The sequence below is a fragment of the Somniosus microcephalus genome, chromosome 4 (genome assembly GCF_052327205.1).
Source record: "Somniosus microcephalus isolate GS21.2 chromosome 4, FLI_Smic_1.0, whole genome shotgun sequence".
Taxonomy (NCBI): Eukaryota; Metazoa; Chordata; class Chondrichthyes; order Squaliformes; family Somniosidae; genus Somniosus; species Somniosus microcephalus.
The window spans coordinates 317,063,754-317,083,156 of record NC_140990.1 but is presented as its reverse complement, the minus strand read 5'-3'; the positions used below and the strand labels follow the sequence as shown (position 1 = coordinate 317,083,156).

Sequence of the window (19,403 nt, the reverse complement as noted above, 5' to 3'; positions counted from 1 at the left end):
GAGATGCCTACATTTCGTGAATGAATTAAAAAAGTGAAATAATAACAAGTCAAAGACAAGGGATCTTTCCTGTGGAGGATCCTTCAGGTGTGGTGAGCGCCTGTGATCTTGCTCATGTCCTGGATGTTCTTTATGCGCATGAGGGGTCTGCTACGACAGTAGCGTCGGCAACGCAACCGTCACCAGATTATCGCTCATTGTCTTCCTTTGGCGATTCAGATGAAGAGTAGGTTTCTGTGAAGATTGACTCGGGGGGATGGCGGGGGGGGGTCGTATTTTCTTGGGGCTCCTCCCGCTGTAACTTTGGCGGAGACCGCGCACGTGTACAGGATTTCCCGCTGAAATGACGGCAGTGCAGCAGGAGAATCCCTGAGGAAATTCACCCTCCTCCAATTGAATGATTTGTGAATGGTGCCCATTTAGCTTTGGCCCTGATTTTAACTGCTTCCCACCTGGCGGAAACTGGACTAAGGGGGGTGGGGGGGGTGGCAGTTAGAATCCTGCCAGTTAATTACCCCCTCTGATCCCCCTGCCTTCCCGCCGTGTCCCAGTCTTGTCCTGCTCTTTCAAGCAGGCGAGTGGGACACCCGCAGGAAGGTAGTGGGGGTCCTTCTTTAAATATGCAGATCGGGTCACGATGACATCATCAGGACATGAGCTGTAATTTTAGCCGGAGACCTGAGCGGTGGAGCAAATGAGCCACTCGCCGCAGAATACCCAACCTCTGGCTTGCTCTAGTAGTCACGGCACTCATGTGGCTGGTCCAGCTGAATTTCTGTTCAGCCCTGCTCCCCACATTGTTGATGGTGGGGGATTCGACAATGTTAATGCTGTTGGATGTCAAGGGGAGGTGGTTAGATTCTGCCTTGTCGAAGATGGCCATTGGCCTGGTACGTGTGTGACGCGAATGTTACTTGCCTCTTACCAGCCCGACCCTGGTTGTTGTCCAAGTCTTGCTGCATGCGGGCATGGATTGCTTCATTATCTGAGGAGTTGTGAATGGAGCTGAGCCACCTCTGACCTTATGTTGGAGGGAAGGTCATTGATGAAGCAGCTGAAGATGGTTGGGCCTAGGACGCTGCCCTGAGGAACTCTGGCAGCGATGTCCTGGGGCTGTGATGATTGACCTCCAACCACCACAACCATCTTCCTTTGTGCTAGGTATGACTCCAGCCAGTGGAGAGTTCCCCCCCACCCCCGTCCCCCCAATTCCCATTGACTCCAGTTTTACGTGGGCTCCTTGATGCCACACTCGGTCAAATGCTGCCTTGATGTCAAGGGCAGTCACTCTCACCTCACCTCTGGAATTCAGCTCCTTTGTCCATGTTTGGACCAAGGCTGTAATGAGGTCTGGAGCTGAGTGCTCCCGGTGGAACCCAAACTGAGCATCGGTGAGCAGGCTATTGTTGAGTAACTGCTGCATGATAGCAGTGTTGATGACTTCTTCCATCAATTTGCTGATGATTCGGAGCAGGCTGATGGGACGCTAATTGATCGGGTTGAATTTGTCCTGCTTTTTGTGGACAGGACATACCTGTAAGGAGTGTGATGGAATACTCTCTACTTGTCTGGATGAGTGCAGCTCCAACAACACTCAAGAAGCTCGACACCATCCAGGACAAAGCAGCCTGCTTGATTGGCACCCCATCCACCACCTTAAACGTTCACTCCCTCCACCGTGGCTGCAGTGTGTACCATCTAAAAGATGCACTGCAGCAACTCGCCAAGGCTCCTTCGGCAGCACCTCCCAAACCCGCGACCTCTTCCACCTAGAAGGACAAGGGCAGCAGGCGCATGGGAACATCACCAACTCCATGTTCCCCTCCAAGTCACACACCATCCTGACTTGGAAGTATATCGCCGATCCTTCATCGTCGCTGGGTCAAAATCCTGGAACTCCCTCCCTAACAGCACTGTGGAAGTACCTTCACCACACGGACTGCAGCAGTTCAAGAAGGCGGCTCACCACCACCTTCTCAAGGGCAATTAGGGATGGGCAATAAATGCTGGCCTTGCCAGCGACGCCCACATTCCATGAACGAATAAAAAACGTTTTTTTCCACAATCCTCACTATCTGTTATCCAGTATCTAACACACTCCTCACTATAACAATCTACATTTATATAGCGCCTTTAATGTAGTAAAACGTCCCAAGGCGCTTCACAGGAGCGATTAGCAAACAAAATTTGACAGCGAGCCACCAGTGTTGAGGATGTTGTTGTTTATGATTTTTTTAAATGATTAAGAGAAAGGATTGTGTTCCAAATTTACAGACGATACCAAACTGGGAGCAGAGGCAAGTGATGAATATCAATGTGCACAAATTCAAAAGGATCTTGATAAACTCAATCAGTGGGCAGAGAAACTGCAGATGTAATTTAATAAAGAGAAATGTTAGGTGATGAAATTTGGCAGAGGGAAGGTTGATGTGAATTATGTGCTAAATGGGAATGCACTTGAAGTATCGGAGCAGGAGAGATCTCTCTGGCACATTGCCCAGCTCCGCCCTTGCCTCCGCTCATCTGCTGTTGAAACCCTCATCCTTGCCTTTGTTACCTCTAGACTCGACTATTCAAACGCACTCCTGGCCGGCCTCCCATGTTCTACTCTCCATAAACTTGAGGTCATCCAAATCTCAGCTGCCCGTATCCTAACTCGCACCAAGTCCCGTTCACCCATCACCCCTGTGCTCTCTGACCTACATTGGCTCCCGGTTAAGCAACACCTCGATTTTATATGGGATATACGGCACGGAAACAGGCCATTCGGCCCAACCAGATTTTAAAATTCTCATCCTTGTTTTCAAATCCCTCCGTGGCCTCGCCCCCTCCCTATCTCTGTAATCTCCTCCAGCCCCACAACCCCCTGAGATCTCTGCGCTCCTCTAATTCTGCCCTCTTGCGCATCCCTGATTTTAATCGCTCCACCATTGGCGGCCGTGCCTTCAGCTGCCTGGGCCCTAAGCTCTGGAATTCCCTCCCTAAGCCTCTCCGCCCCTCTACTTCTTTCCTCCTTTAAGACGCTCCTTAAAACCTACCTCTTTGACCAAGCTTTTGGTCGTCTGAACTAATATCTCCTTATGTAGCTTGGTGTCAAATTTTGTTTGATAATCACTCCGGTGAAATGCCTTAGGAGGTTTAACTATGTTAAAGGCGCTGTATAAATAAGGTGGGCAGAACAGTGGCAAATGAAACTCAATCTGGGGAAGTGTGAGGCAATGCATTTGGGGAGGGCTAACAAAGTAAGGGAATACATTATAAATGGTAGGACACTGAGAAGTGCAGAAGATCAGAGGGACCTTGGAGTGCATGTCCACAGATCTCTAAAAGTAGCAAGCAGGACAGGTAGATAAGGTGGTTAAGAAGGCATACAGGGTACTTGCCTTTATTAGCTGAGGCATAGAATATAAGAGCAGGGAGGTCATGCTTGAACTGTATAAAACACTAGTTAGGCCGCAGCTAGAATACTGCGTGCAGTTCTGGTCACCACATTACAGGAAGGATGTGATTGCACTAGAGGGGGTGCAGAGGAGATTTACGAGGATGTTGCCTGGGCTGGGGAATTTTAGCTATGAGGAAAGATTGGATAGGCTAGGGTTGTTTTCTTTGGAATGGAGGAGGCTGAGGGGAGACCTAATTGAAATGTATAAAATGATGAGGGGCCTAGATAGAGTGGATAGGAAGGACCTATTTGCCTTAGCAGAATGGTCAATAACCAGGAGGCATAGATTTAAAGCAATTGGTCGGAGGTTTAGAGGGAATTTGAGGAGAACTTGAGGCAGAGACCCTCATCACATTTAAAAAGTACTTGGGTATGCACTTGAAGAGCCGTAACCTACAGGGCTACGGATCAAGTGCTGGAAAGCAGGATTCAGCTGGATAGTCTTTGTTGGCCAGCACGGACAAGATGGGCTGAATGGCCTCCTTCTGTGCTGAAAGTTGTTTTTGTTGTTTAGTGGATAGGTCACTAACACCATGCTTTCTAGGCTGTTAAAAAAAATCAAACAGAAGGTTGGGATGCATAGCAAGGGGTATAACATATAAAGCCAGAGAGGCCTCATCTTCCGATTAGGCACTCTGCAGCCTTCCGGACTCAATATCGAGTTCAACAATTTCAGATCATAACCTCGGCCCCTATTTCATTTTTTCTTGTAATTTTTCCACTCCTTTCCCCCCCCCACTTTCCTTTTGTTTCGCTCTCACACCTGGCAGCTATCCCTTGCCCTGCCAGTACACTTTACACCCAATCTCAGCCTATTACCATCTCGTCTAGCTTCTAACACCTTTCATTGTCTCTTTTTTACTTCTTTTGTTTCTTTTATTCTTTTGTCCGATCGCAGCCCTGCCTCCGATCCATCTTTTCTTTCCAGTTTTGAAGAAGGGTTCGACCCGAAACGTCAACTCAAATTTCTGTCCACGGATGTTGCCTGACCTGCTGAGTTTTTCCAGCATTTTCTGTTGTTATTGAGGTCATTCTAAAACTGTATTTGGCCCTGGTGAGACCACATCTGGAGTACTGCATGCAGTTTTGGTCTGCTTATTTCAAGAAGGGTATTTGGTTATTGGAGGAAGTACGCAGAATTTAAGGGAATGACTACCTAGTCATTTGTCTCTTGAAAAGAGAAGACTGAGAGGGGATCTGATAGAAGGGGATGTGAATCTTTGGAATTCTCTACCCCAGAGGGCTGTGGAGGCTCAGTCGTTGAGTATATTCAAGGCCGAGATTGATAGATTTTTGGATAGTAAGGGAATCAAAGGCTATGGGGATTGGGCAGGAAAGTAGAGATGAGGTAGAAGATCAGCCATGATCTCACTGGATGGTGGAGCAGGCTCGAGGGGCCGAATGGTCTACGCCTGCTCCTAATTCTTATGTTCTTATGGTCTTAAGTGTTTAAAATTATGAAAGGTTTGGACCAATTGGATCCAAGTTAAGGTTTTCTGCCGTGAACAGAATTGAAGTCAACAAAAGTTAATTGGAAATGCAGAAGGAACAGTTTTACTAAAAGAGTGGTAAGTTTGTGAAAGAGATTACCAGCACGGGTGGTGCAGCAAGAAATCTCACTGAGTTTCAAGAAGGAAGTAGGCCGGTTCTTGTCAGCAAATGGGACTGAAAGTTATTGGAAATGCACCAGGAGGATAGTGTGGACAGGTGAGCTACAACTTGTTTCCACAGGGAGTGGTTGAGGCGAATAGTATAGATGAATTTAAGGGTAAGCAAGATAAGTACATGAGGGAGAAAGGAGTAGAAGGTTATGCTGATGGGGTGAGATGAAGGAGGGTGGGAGGAGGCTCGTGTGGAGCATAAACACTGGCATGGACCAGATGGGCCGAATGGCCTGTTTCTGTGCTGTAAGATGCTACGTCATTCTATGTAAGGTAGGCCGAAGGACTTTCCCAGCCTGAAACTGTTACTATGTTTCTCTAACCCTTCGTCTGACAGATGCTGAGTGTTTCCAGCGTCTTTCTGCTTTTGTTTCAGGTTTCAAGCACCTGCAGTTTAAAATCCAAACTTGGCATCGCCTAATCCGTACACGAGTACAGAACTTTCAACTTTGACGGGCGTAAAGCGGGCGCTATGGAATCAGCCGTCCGTCAGACACTTCCCCGATTTTCCTTTTCGTCGACTTCAATTGGGCAAGGTGTGTAACAACAACAACTTGCATTTGTATAGCATCTTTAACACGGTAAAGCGTCCCAAGGCGCTTCACAGGAGTGTTCTCAGACCAAATTTGCCACACAAGGAGATATTAGGACAGGTGACCAAAAGCCTGGTCAAAGAGGTAGGTTTTTAAGGAGCGTCACAAAGGAGGAGAGCGAGGCGGAGAGAGAGGCGGAGAGAGAGGCGGAGAGGTTTAAGGAGGGAATTCCAGAGCTTGGGGCCTCGGCAGCTGAAGGCACGGCTTCCAATGGTGGAGCGGTGGAAATCGGGGATGCGCAAGGGGCCAGAATTGGAGGAGCGCAGAGACCTCGGAGGGTTGTAGGAATGGAGGAGGCTACAGAGATAGGAAGGGGTGAGGCCATGGGTGGATTTTAACACAAGGATGAGAATTTTAAAATATTATCAGGATTATAACGGGCGGCTGATTTGATATTGCCCATATTACGCACTTTCTGAAGTTGATAATTCCGGTGATTCTCAGCCTGTATAAAGCCTACAGGGGAAACATTGAGTGGAGTATAGGTGAATGTTAAAATAAGTTATAAAATGGTATTGAGTTTTAAAGAAGGCCGTAGGTCTGAGCATTACAAAGCAACCATTACCAGAATAGAGTGGTTAAAGAGAGAGTTAGAACGCTAAAGGATAAAAGAGTGACAATAAAGAGAATTTTCATCCAATTCTTGTTCTCATTTTCTAATCCCACCCCACCTCTGCGACTTCCTTCAACTCTATATTCCATTTCTCCCCCTCCTGAACACTGTGTTCATCTGGCTCCATATATCTGCTCCTCACTTCACCACACCATTGGTGGCAAGGCTTTCAACTGCCTGGGTTTTATTCTCTAGAATGCCTCCCCTAACCCTCTCTGACTCTTGCTCCTCCCTATCTCTCTGTAACCTCCTTCAGTCCCACAACCCTCCGACATCTCGGCGCCCCACTAATTCTGGCTTCTTGCGCGTCCCCGACATTAATCGCTCCACCATTGGCGGCCGTGTCTTCAGCTGCCTGGACCCCAAGCTCTGGAATTCCCTCCCTAAACCTCTCCGCCTCTCTTTCCCTCTCTCTCTCCTCCTTTAAAATGCTCCTTAAAACCTACCTCTTTGGCCAAGCTTTTGGCCAGCTGTCCGACTATCTCCTTATGTGGTTCGGTGTCAAATTTTGTTTGATAATCGCTCCCGTGCAGCGCCTTGGGACGTTTTACTACGTCAAAGGCGCTATATAAATGCAAGTTGTTATTGTTGTTAAAAACCTCACCGAAACTCTCCTCTCCCAATCTCTTATATCTCCTGGAATTGCTTTGGGAATGTTAGTTTTACGCTAAAGGCGTGATATAAATACAGGAAACTCTTTTTTATCTGGCACCGACGGGACCGGCGTGGTGCCGGTTTATCAAAAAGTCCGGATTACAGAGAGTTATAGTTAAAAGGTACGCGAGCTCTGTACACAGCAACAAATCCAGGATTCCCTGTTGCTTAGCAACAGCTGCAAGAAGCCCGACCACAGACCAAGCGTCCCTGTTGCTTAGCAACAAGTGCAGGCACCTCCAATTACAGAGCCAAGAATCAAGAAACGACCACTAATATGAAGAAAAACTTAACTGAACCTACTCCTGAATTTTGCCGGTTAACCGAGATTTCCGGTTGTTTGGGTGCCGGTAAATCGAGAGTTACCTGTAAAAGTCGGAGCTCCATGATTATTTTGTGGAACTATCCACCAGCAAGGACGTTGACTGATTCACTGTACAATTGTTGCTGTAAGCTGTCAGCCATGGCGCAGTGGGGGGCCGCACTCGCACTCTCAGCTCTGAGTCAGGTCGTTGTTGGTCTCAAGTCCCTTTTCCAGGGACATGAGCACAAAATCTAGGCTGAAGCTCCCGGTGCAGTGCCGAGGGAGTGCTGCACTGTCAGAGGTGAGATTTTAAGCTAAGCCCCCGTCGGCCCTTTCAGGTGGACATAAAAAAATCCCATTATGCTTTTCCTAAGGAGAGAGCAGGGGGAGTTCTCCCCGGTGTGATTTGGTTGGGATTACGGAAACGTGGCTCAAGGATGGCCAAGACTGGGAACTCAACATCCAGGGGTATTCAATATTCAGGAAAGATAGGCAAAAAGAAAAGGGAGGTGGGGTAGCATTACTGGTTAAAGAAGGGATTAATACTATTGTAATGAAGGATATTAGCTCTGATGATGTGGAATCTGTATGGGTAGAATTGAGAAATACTAAGGGGAAAAAAACATTAGTGGGAGTGGTATATAGACCTCCAAACAGTAAGGCGGAGGTTGCGGATGGCATTAAAAGGGAAATTAAAGAAGCATGCAATAAGGGCACAGCAGTCATCATGGGTGACTTTAATCTACATATAGATTGGGCCAACCAAATTAGTAATAATACTGTGGAGGAGGAATTCCTGGAGTGTTTACGGGATGGTTTCCTGGACCAATATGTTGAGGAACCAACCAGAGATCAGGCCATCTTAGACTGGGTATTATGTAACGAGAAAGGATTAATTAGCAATCTTGTTGTAAGAGGCCCCTTGGGTCGGAGCGATCATAACCTGATCGAATTCTTCATGAAGATGGAGAATGAAGTAGTTGACTCAGAGACAAGGGTCCTCAATTTAAATAAAGGAAACTACGATGGTCTGAGGAGCGAGTTGGGTAGGATTGATTGGGGAGTGGCACTCAAAGGGTTGACAGTGGATAGGCAATGGCAAACATTCAAAGACCGAATGGATGAGCTACAGAATTTGTTCATCCCAGTTTGGCATAAAAATAAAACAAAAAAGGTGACTCAACCGTGGCTAACAAGGGAAATTAGGGATAGCATAAGATCCAAGGAGAGGACATATAAATTGGCTAGAAAAAGCAATAATCCTGAGGATTGGGAGCAGTTTAGGAGTCAACAAAGGAGGACAAAGGGATTAATTAAGAAAGGGAAAATAGAATATGAGAGTAAGCTAGCAGGGAACATAAAAACTGACTGTAAAAGCTTTTATAGATATGTGAAGAGAAAAAGATTGGTGAAGTCAAGCATAGGCCCCTCACAGTCAGAATCAGGGGAATTTATAATGGGAAACAAGGAACTGGCAGACCAACTAAATACATACTTTGGTTCTGTCTTCACAAAGGAGGACACAAATAACCTCCCAAAGATGTCGGGGAACATAGGGTCTGATGAAAGGGAGGAACTGAAAGAAATCAGTATTTGTAGGGAAATGGTGTTAGGAAAATTGATGGGACTGAAGGCCGATAAATCCCCAGGGCCTGATGGTCTACATCCCATTGTACTTAAGGAAGTGGCCCTAGAGATAGTAGATGCATTGCTGGTCATCTTCCAGAACTCGATATGACTAACCTACTGGAATTTTTTGAGGATGTAACTGGTAAAATAGATAAGGGAGAACCAGTGGATGTGGTGCATTTGGGCTTTCAGAAGGCTTTCGATAAGGTCCCACATAAGAGATTAGCGTGCAAAATTAATGCATATGGGATTGGGGGCAAGGTATTGACTTGGATAGAGAACTGGTTGGCGGACAGAAAGCAAAGAGTTGGAATAAACGGGTCGTTTTCCGAGTGGCAGGCAGTGACTAGTGGGGTACCGCAAGGATCGGTCCTAGGACCCCAGCTGTTCACAATATATATTAATGATCTGGACGAGGGAATTGGATGTAATATCTCCAAATTTGCAGACGACACAAAGCTGGGTGGGAGGGTAAGCTGTGAGGAGGATGTCGTGAAACTCCAGTACGATTTGGACAGGTTGGGTGATTGGGCAGAAACATGGCAAATGCACTATAATGTGGATAAATGTGAGGTTATCCACTTTGGTGGCAAAAACAGGAAAACAGATTATTATTTGAATGGCAATAGATTGGGAGAAGGGGAAGTGCAAAGAGACCTGGGTGTTCTTGTACACCAGTCACTGAAGGTAAGCATGCAGGTGCAGCAGGCGGTTAAGAAGGCAAATGGTATGTTGGCCTTCGTAGCAAGAGGGTTCGAGTACAGGAACAAGGATGTCTTGCTACAGTTGTACAGGGCCTTGGTGAGACCGCACCTTGAGTATTGTGTGCAGTTTTGGTCACCTTACCTGAGGAAGGACGTTCTTGCCATGGAGGGAGTGCAGCGAAGATTCACCAGGCTGATACCTGGGATGGCAGGAAAGACGTATGAGGAGAGATTGTGTCGATTGGGCTTATACTCACTGGAGTTTAGAAGATTGAGAGGGAATCTCATCGAAACCTATAAAATTCTGTCAGGTCTGGACAGACTAGATGCAGGAAGGATGTTTCTGATGGCCGGGGAGTCCAGAATCAGGGGTCATAGTCTAAGGATAAGGGGTAAGCCATTTAGGACTGAAATGAGGAGGAACTTCTTCACCCAGAGAGTGGTGAACCTGTGGAATTCTCTGCCACAGAGGGTGGTGGAGGCCAGTTCATTAAATATATTCAAGAAAGATTTGGATATATTTCTTGAGGCTAAAGGGATCAAGGGATATGGGGAGAAGGCAGGGACAGGGTACTGAATTTGGATGATCAGCCATGATCTCATTGAATGGCGGAGCAGGCTCGAAGGGTCGAATGGCCTACTCCTGCTCCTATCTTCTATGTTTCTATGTCCTGAGGCCAATATTTATCCATCAACCAACATCACTATAACAGATTATCTGGTCATTATCACATCACTGTCTGTGGCAGCTTGCTGAGCGCAAATTGGCTGCTGCGTTTCCTACATCACAACAGTGGCAACTCTTCAAAAGAACTTAATTGCCTGTAAAGTGCTTTGGGACGTCCTGAGGTTGAGATGAAAAAAGACCGAGGTCCATCTAGTTCGCCCTCTACCACCCTGGTAATCGCCTGACACAATAATGGGAGTTGTTGACTAATCACAGCGATCAATCTCTCCCGATTAGTCTACAACAGACCCAGACATGAGGCGAGAAAACCCCCCAGTGGTGGAGAGCTTTGGGAACCAGAGGTCCAAAGTCACCTCTTTCCTCCCGAGCACGCTGCACTTGCCACACGTCACGTCTCAAATTACTCATATACTGTAATCCCAACATTTTATTTTCTGAAAGAAATCTAATTTGTATTTGAATGAATCAATACTAACTGCTTCCACTGTCTCACTCGGGAGCCTGTTCCATAAATTGACCACTCGCTCACTGAAGTATTGGGTGCGATCTTGCCAGCCCTGGGGAGGCGGGTATGGAGGCAGGACTGCTGGGAAAAATGGCAGAATTTGGGGGCGGGTGCCCAACCCGCCTCCGTGCCATCTTGCCAGGAGGCGGGTAGCCGTCCCGCGCAGGGTCCCCGTCTCCTTGGAGGCGGGAAGGGATTACAGCCACTTAACTGCCTGTTAACAGGTAGTTAACCAGCAGGAAATAGGATTATCACCATTTTGCCCACACAAGTGCGGGCTTCCCGAAGGCTCCAAACCCCGTCAGGGTCACCGAGGCGAGTACTGGATCTGCGGGGGTCGGAGGGGTCCAAAAGTGTGCTGTGAAGGTAAGTGATGGGTGCAAGAGTGGAGAGGTGAGTATCTGAGGTAAATGGAAAGTGTTAGAAAAAGTGTACTTAACTTTGTTTCTTCCTGCAGGCTTCAGTCGGTGGGTATGCAGAGAGTCTCGCACCTCCGCGGTAGAGATGAGAGATGGCCGCTGCATTCTCCAATGCAACAACCATCTCATTTCTGCAAAAGAAAGATGTTTGATGAGGTCTTGAGTTCAAGACCTCATCAAACTACAGAGAATGTCACTGTTTGACAGCTTCACAGAGCTGTCAAACGATGACAATTCATCTGTCAAAAATTTTTGACAGATGAAACGTCATACATTGACGTTCTCTGCAACCAGCTTTCCCTTAATTGGCCTGCTAAGCCCACTGGGCAGGCTTAACAAGGTCAATCAAGGAAAAATAGCATGTGTTGGCCAGAAGTCGATGGAGGCGGGACTACAACCCAAAAAGTGGGAGTCCCGCCTCCAAAAGTTTCCCATAGCAAAATCGCAGATTAGTTTACATTTTACCCTCCCCGCGTCCTCTGGTTCTCAGGAGAAGAGAACATAAAGGCTGCATGTAGTGACACCACAGGTCCAGAGCAGAATGGAGATGATTGGGTAATTCCCCCCTCATGACCGGGATTGATTTTATGCACATAACTTGTGTTCTGTAACTATCCTCCGCTCACTGCGTTTTACTGGAGAAATAATCCTGCTTTACTCGGGAGACTCTGTTTGCCGTAGTTTCGGTCAGGAGACTGTCAAGTCCCGCCCCCGCCTCCAACCCATTGGCTGACACAATGGTGTCAGTGTTCACTCCAAATTTTAAATTAGTGAGAAGCACTTAGATCTTCTGTGAAAGGATGATAATTGTGTGCAATAATCTACCAAGTGGAGTCAAAAGCATTAGTCGGCAGGGGTGGGGGGGGGGGGGGGGCTTCAAAGTGCAGTTGGACACCAGGCTGGGTCAGTTACTTACCAGCTTGATGAGCATTGATGGGCCAAATGGCTTCTCATCACTTTTGGAAGTTTGTTTGGTTCTAATATAGTTTAAAAGAAAGACTTGCATTTATATCACGACCACCGGGCGACTCAAAGCGCTTTACAGCCAATGAAGCACTTTTTGAAGTGTAGTCACTGTTGCAATGTGGGAAACGCAGCAGCCAATTTGCGCACAGCAAGCTCCCACAAACAGCAATGTGATAAATGACCGAATGATCTGATTTTGTTATGTTGGTTGAGGGATATACATTGGCCCCAGGACACCGGGGAGAACTCCCCTGCTCTTCTTCAAAATAGTGCCATGGGATCTTTTATGTCCACCTGAGAGTGAGAGAGCAGACGGGGCCTCGGTTTAACATCTCATCTGAAAGACGGCACCTCCGACAGTGCAGTGCTCCCTCAGCACTGCGCTGGGAGTGTCAGCCTAGCTTTATGTGCTCAAGTCTCATGGAGTGGGACCTGAACCCACAACCTTCCTGACTCAGAGGCAAGTGCGCTACCAACTAAACCACTGGCTGACACAGATTTAAAAAAATGAACTAGCCTATCTTCCTCGATAGAGTGGATACAGAGAAACTATTTCCTCTGGCAGGGGAAATCCAGAACAAGGTGGCACACTACCTTAAAATTAGAGCCGGGCCATTCAGGAGTGAAATCAGAAAGCCATTTTTCACACAAAGGTTCGTAGAAATCTGGATCTCTTTCCCCCAAGAGACTGTGGATGCTGAGGATCATTTGAAATTTTCCAAGACTGAGATCAATAGATTTTTGTTGGGTAAGGGCATCAAGAGATACGGAGCAAAGATGGGTAAATGGAATTGCGGTACTGATCCGCCTTGATCTAACAGAAAGGCAGAACAGGCTCAAGGGGCCGAATGGCCTCCATGAGTTCCTATGTGTATATGTTTCAGAAATGACCAGACACATGGGGAAGTGAAGCTGCCTTTTAAACCACATTATCTTGTTGTACAGAACATGATACTGTTTAATATTCACATTTAAAAGCGTGGCAAGCATTTGGTTTGTACAAAGATCGGGACACCACGGACAAGAATCCAGAGACAGATGTCAAAGACAAGAAGCCCCCAGGCAGACAGACAGTCACTGTATATTTGCTGCTCCACAGAGGGAGTGTGGTAGACTCAGTCCAGACAGTGAAGGAGACTATTGTTCTACTGTCAAGACCTCCGAAGCACTGATACCCTTACCCATTACACAGCTTCCAAAATAGACACCCACACCCACAGATGTACACATTTGTGCATGTACACGCACGCACTCACACACTTGTACGCACACTCACACTTGTATGCATACTCACACGCACACACTTGTACACACACTCACGCACACACTTGTACGCACACTCACATGCACACACTTGTACACACACTCACACGCACACACTTGTATGCACACTCACACACTTGTATGCACACTCACATGCACGCTCACCAGGACTGGAGAATTTTAGCTATGAGGAAAGATCGGATAGGCTGGGGTTGTTTTCTTTGGAACAGAGGAGGCTGAGGGGAGATTAAACTGAGGTGTATAAAATTGAGGGGCCTGGATAGAGTGGATAGGAAGGACCCATTTCCCTTAGCAGAGAGGTCAATAACCAGGGGGCAGAGATTTAAAGTAATTGGTTGGAGGTTTAGAGGGGAGTTGAGGAGAACATTTGTTCACCCAGTGGGTGGTGGGGGTCTGGAACTCACTGCCTGAAAGGGTGGTAGAGGCAGAAACCCTCATCACATTTAAAAAATACTTGGATGTGCACTTGAAGTGCCGTAACCTACAGGGCTACGGACCAAGAGCTGGAAAGTGGGATTAGGGTGGATGGCTCTTTGTTAACCAGCACAGACATGATGGGCCGAATGGCCTCCTTCTGTGCACACACACACGCGCGCTCACACCCACGCATACTTGCGAGCACGCACTCACGTAACATCTGCCAGTATTTTTTTTCTGAATGCAGAATGATGTAAAGCAGAATTGGAGAAATGTAGAGCCACATAACATTTAAAGTTCACAGTATTTGAATAAATTAAAAAAACACATTGCAAAGTCTTTGAAATCGTCTATTTTTTCTCCTTTCAAGATGTCGCTTCACTCTCAAAGTGTCCCATCTCTTTTATGTTTTGTTCATTATTTTACACTCTTGCGTTCTGTCCTTTCGAGTCTTCGAACGAGCAGCCTTTTTGTGGACCCAGAGATTGCTTTCCAAAATATATATAAGAATAATTCACATTAAATATGACAAAAATAAAAAATAAATTAAATTAACAGTTTCGGTACAATATAATCTTCAAGTGCCGAGCAAGTCCAGTGCTGCCTCTTTTAATATTTTTCGTTTGTTCGGGGTTTTTTTTGTAGAAGTCTCGTAAGTCTTTGATCTCCTCCCCTTGCGAAATTAATAGAATTATTATCTCAGGACTTTTGCTGGATGGAGACAGGAGGGGGAGGAGGGAGTTAGACAAACGAGGCAGGCACTAGGACCCAGCGTCGCGGAGGAGTGCAACTTTTCGAGACCCAAAAAAGAAAAAAGTTTTGTTGGAAAGTTGCGCCCGGTTCACAAAGCCGACGCGATTTTCACCTCCTTCCGCGTCACTTCGTCTTCCGAGCAGGAGCTGTTGGAGGTGTAGCCCAGCTCTGTGCTGCGCTGGAGAAAGTTTGTGGTGTGGTTGTTGAAATCCACGCTCTCCGACTCCGACCTGCTCTCGCCCCCTCCCGCTTTGTCCGAGTACTTCCCGGCTCGCTGCTTCTCCGCCTCCTGCGCCGCCTGCTCCTTGGCTTTCCGGCTCCGCTTCCACTTCATCCTTCGGTTCTGGAACCAAATCTTCACCTGAGTGAGATTTACCACAAAAAAAAAGTCTTATGAGCCGGTGTGTTTTCTTCTGAGACTAAAAAGAAAGGACTTGCATCTCTATAGCGCCTTTCACAACCTCAGGACGTCCCCAAAGCGCTTTACAGCCAATGAAGTACTTTTTTTGAAAAATACACCATATGTATTAAAATGTTTCTTCTGCTAGCTTATTTTATTTGTAGGTAAAAGGTAAATTATAAATATGTGCCCAGAATTATACACAATACTCCAGCTGGGATCTAATCAATGATTTATAATGGTTTAGTATAACTTCCTTGCTTTTGTACTCTATGGGCTGGATTTTGTCAATGGGGACGTGACGGAGGCGGGACTCCCACGTTCGGGGTTGTAGTCCCGCCTCCATCGACTTGTGGCCAACCCATGCTATTTTCCCTTGATTGACCTTGTTAAGCCCGCCCAGAATTATACACAATACTCTAGCTGGGCTCTAACCAATGATTTATAAAGGTTTAGTATAACTTCCTTGCTTTTGTACTCTATGCCTCTATTTATACGAACATACATACGAATTAGGAGCAGGAGTAGGCCACTCGGCCCTTCGAGCCTGCTCCGCCATTCAGTAGTCACTGTTATAATGTGGGAAACGTGGCAGGCAATTTGCGCACAGCAAGCTCCCACCAACAGCAGTGTGATAATGACCAGATCATCTGTGTTTTAGTGCTGCTGGTTGAATTCTCCTACGATAGCAAAATACTGCGGATGCTGGAAATCCGAAATAACGACAGAAAACGCTGGAAAAACTCAGCAGGCCAGGGCAGCATCCGTGGAGAGAGAAACAGAGTTAACATTTCAGGTCGATGATCTTTCGTCTGACGAAGGGTCATCGACCTGAAACGTTAACTCTTGTTTCTCTCTCTACGGATGCTGCCCTGGCCTGCTGAGTTTTTCCAGTGTTTTTCTATGATTGAATTCTCCTGCTCTTTTTCGAAATAGTGCCGTGGATTCTTTTATGCCACCTGAGAGGGCAGACGGGGGCCGTGCGCGGTTTAATGCTTCATCTGAAAGGCGGCACCGCCGACAGTGCAGCACTCCCTCAGTACTACACCGGGAGTGTCAGCCTGGATTCTGGTCATTATCACATTGCTGTTTGCGGGAGCTTGCTGTGCGCAAATTGGCTGCCGCATTTCCTGCACTTCAAAAAGTACTTCATTGGCTGTAAAGTGCTTTGGGACATCCTGAGGTCGTGAAAGACCCTGAAGAAGTGTAAGTTCTCTCTTTCTTAGTATAACTGACACGTTAACGGAATGTAATCACTATAAAATTGCTGGAGGCGGTAGGGGAGCCAACAAGGGCAATGCCAGAATTTGGAGAATGATTAAAACATTCGGGGATGTGGCTTGGCCCCCTATGCTAGTCTCCTGACCGTTTTATTTTGGATCTGTGGCCACCCAACCTGGGTCCCAGAAAGGAGCTTGCAATCTTTCTCCTCGTTGGCAATATAAACCAAATGGTACAATTTTAAAGAGGGTGCAGGAACAGAGAGACCTGGAGGTGTTTGTACACAAACCTTTGAAGGTGGAAGGTCAAGTTGAGAAGGCTGTTTAAAAAGCAAACGGGATCCTGGGCTTTATGTTCGTATAGGTTATTGGGGGTAGGCGGGAATGTGGTGTAATTGGATCAGCCGTGATCTTATTGAATGGCGGAGCAGGCTCGAGGGGCCGAGTGGCCGACTCCTGCTCCTAATTCGTATGTTCGTATAAATAGAGCCATAGGGCTCGAATTTCCAAGCCCCGAGGAGGTGGGTTTGGAGGCGGGAGTGGTGGGAAAATTGCAGAATCGGGGGGCACGAACCCATCCCGCCCCCAACCCGCATCCATGCCAATGTCCCAGGAGGCGGGTACCCGACCTGTGCTGGGAGCCGCCTCCCCGAGGCGGGAAGGGGATTAGTGCCAATTAACTGCCTGTTAACAGGCAGTTTTTTGCCTAATCCCTATTTTTAGCCCTGAAGTGTGGGCTTCCCGACGGCTCCGAACCACGCCAAGTTAGCGAGGCGGACCGTCGGTCTGAAGGGGTTGGAGGGGTCGAGATGTCCATTGTGCAGGTGAGTGATGGGTGCATGTGTGCAGAGGTAAGTGTGTGAGGTAAGTGTAAAGTGTTTTAAAAGTTTTACTTACCTTTACTTTCTCCTGCGGGCTTCCTTCCTTCAGTTCTCGGGAGTCCCTCAGCTCACCGGCACAGAAAGCAGAATGGCCGCTGGACTGTCAAAAGCTGCAGCCTCTGCTTTCTGGTCTGGAGAGCTCTCTAACTGAGTCTGAGTAGAAGGACTCAAGTTAGAAGACAGATTGTCAGTGTTTGACAGCTTCACAGAGCTGTCAAACGCTGATTTTTCATCTGTCAAAAGCTCTTGACAGATGAAATGTCAATCACTGACGTCACCAGTAACCAGATGTCCCTTAATTGACCTGCTGAGCCCGCTGGGCGGGCTTAACAAGGTCAATCAAGGGAAAATAGTGTGGGTTGGCCACAAGTCGATGGAGGCGGGACTACAACCCAAAAAGTGGGAGTCCCGCCTCCATCACGTCCCCATTGACAAAATCCAGCCCATAGAGTACAAAAGCAAGGAAGTTATACTAAACCATTATAAATCATTGATTAGATCCCAGCTGGAGTATTGTGTATAATTCTGGGCACTACACTTTAGGAAGGATGTCCAGGCCTTGGAGAAGGTGCAGAGGAGGATTACGAGAATGGTACCAGGGGATGAGGGACTTCAGTTACCTGGAGAGACTGGAGAAGCTGGGGTTGTTCTCCTTTGAGCAGGGAAGGTCAAGGGGAGATTTAATAGAGGCGTTCAAAATCATGAAGGGTTTTGATGGAGTAGACAGGGAGAAACTGTTTCCACTGGCAGGAGGGTCGGTAACCAGAGGACACAGATTTAAGAACCAGAGGTGAGATGAGTTAAAAAGTTTGGTTACGCAGCGAGTTGTTGTGATCTGGAATGCGCTGCCTGAAAGGGCGGTGGAAGCAGATTCAATAGTGACTTTCAAAAGGGAATTGGATAAATACTTGAAGAGGAGAAATTGCAGGGCTCTGGGGAAAGAGCAGGAGAGCAATGTTTCCTGTAATGTTTTTAGGGTCACGCGGCAGCTTTTACGGGATGTGCGGCCCATTCAAAATTCCGCGCATGCGCGGTTTGTTCAGTTTAAAAGCCAGCTCACCGTCTGCACGGGAGCTCAAGAGCCCTGGGTGGCTGCGCGTTGCGGGGAGGGTGGGGGGGCAGTGGGGGCTGATTGGACGGCTCTTTCAAAAGAGCCGGCACAGGCACGATGGGTCGAATGGCCGCCTTCTGTGCTGTGAGGTTCCCCGATTGCCTCCTTACCTGGGTTTCGGTCAGCATGAGGGACGTGGCCACCTCGAAGCGCTTTGGCCTGGACAGGTACTTGTTGAGCTTGAACTGGTTCTCCAGCTCCAGCAGTTGTTGGCTGGTGAAGGCGGTCCGAGGCCGGCGGCATTTCCCCATCAGTCCCGACTGAGGCTGAGCTGGAAAACCAGGAGGAACAAAAAACAGACAAGCAAAAATTATTCATCGTGCCGGATTGTAGAAATAAAGAAAGACTTGCATTGTAATAGCGCCTTTCACAACCACCGGGCATCCCAAAGCGCTTTACAGCCAATGAAGTACTATTTTGAAGTGTAGTCACTGTTGTAATGTGGGAAACGCGGCAGCCAATTTGCGCACAGCAAGCTCCCACAAACAGCAATGTGATAATGACCAGATAATCTGTTTTAGTGAGGTTGGTTGAGGGATCAATGTTGGCCCCAGGACACCGGGGAGAACTCCCCTGCTCTCCTTCAAAATAGTGCCGTGGGATCTTTTACATCCACCTTAGAAAGCAGACGGGGCCTCGGTTTAATGTCTCATCCAAAAGACAGCACCTCCGACAGTGCAGCACTCCCTCAGTACTGCATTGGGAGTGTCGGCCTGGATTTTGTGCTCAAACCTCTAGAGTGCTGCTCAAAAGAAAGGACTTGCATTTATATAGCGCCTTTCACGACCACAGTCAATGAAGTACTTTTTGAAGTGTAGTCACTGTTGTAATGTGGGAAATGCAGCAGCCAATTTGCGCACAGCAAGCTCCCACAAACAGCAATGAGATAATGACCAGATAATCTGTTTCTGTGATGTTGATTGAGGGATAAATATTGACCCCAGGACACCGAGGATAACTCCCCTGCTCTTCTTCAAAAGAGTGCCATGGAATCTTTTACATCCATCTGAGAGAGCAGACGAAGCCTGGGTTTAATGTCTCATCTGAAAGGCGTTACCTCCCACAGTGCGGCGCTCCCTCAGTTACTGCACTGGGAGTGTCAGCCTAGATTTTTGTGCTCAAGCCTCTGGAGTGGGGCTCGGACCCACAACCTGCTGAC

The 19,403-nt window shown here is 47.4% G+C and overlaps 1 protein-coding gene across 1 annotated transcript in view; it reads right to left on the bottom strand.

The window, feature by feature from the left end:
• Nucleotides 1-13,081: 13,081 nt before the first annotated feature.
• Nucleotides 13,082-19,403, bottom strand: part of mnx2b (motor neuron and pancreas homeobox 2b) — a 52,418-nt gene continuing 46,096 nt past the window's right edge. The window contains exons 2-3 of the mRNA XM_085983867.1: nucleotides 18,355-18,515; nucleotides 13,082-14,993 (exon numbers count right to left, since the gene is read on the bottom strand). Of these exons, the coding sequence (XP_085839993.1) occupies nucleotides 14,721-14,993; nucleotides 18,355-18,515 (434 nt within the window). The 3' untranslated portion in view covers nucleotides 13,082-14,720. The remainder of the gene's footprint in view (nucleotides 14,994-18,354; nucleotides 18,516-19,403) is intronic.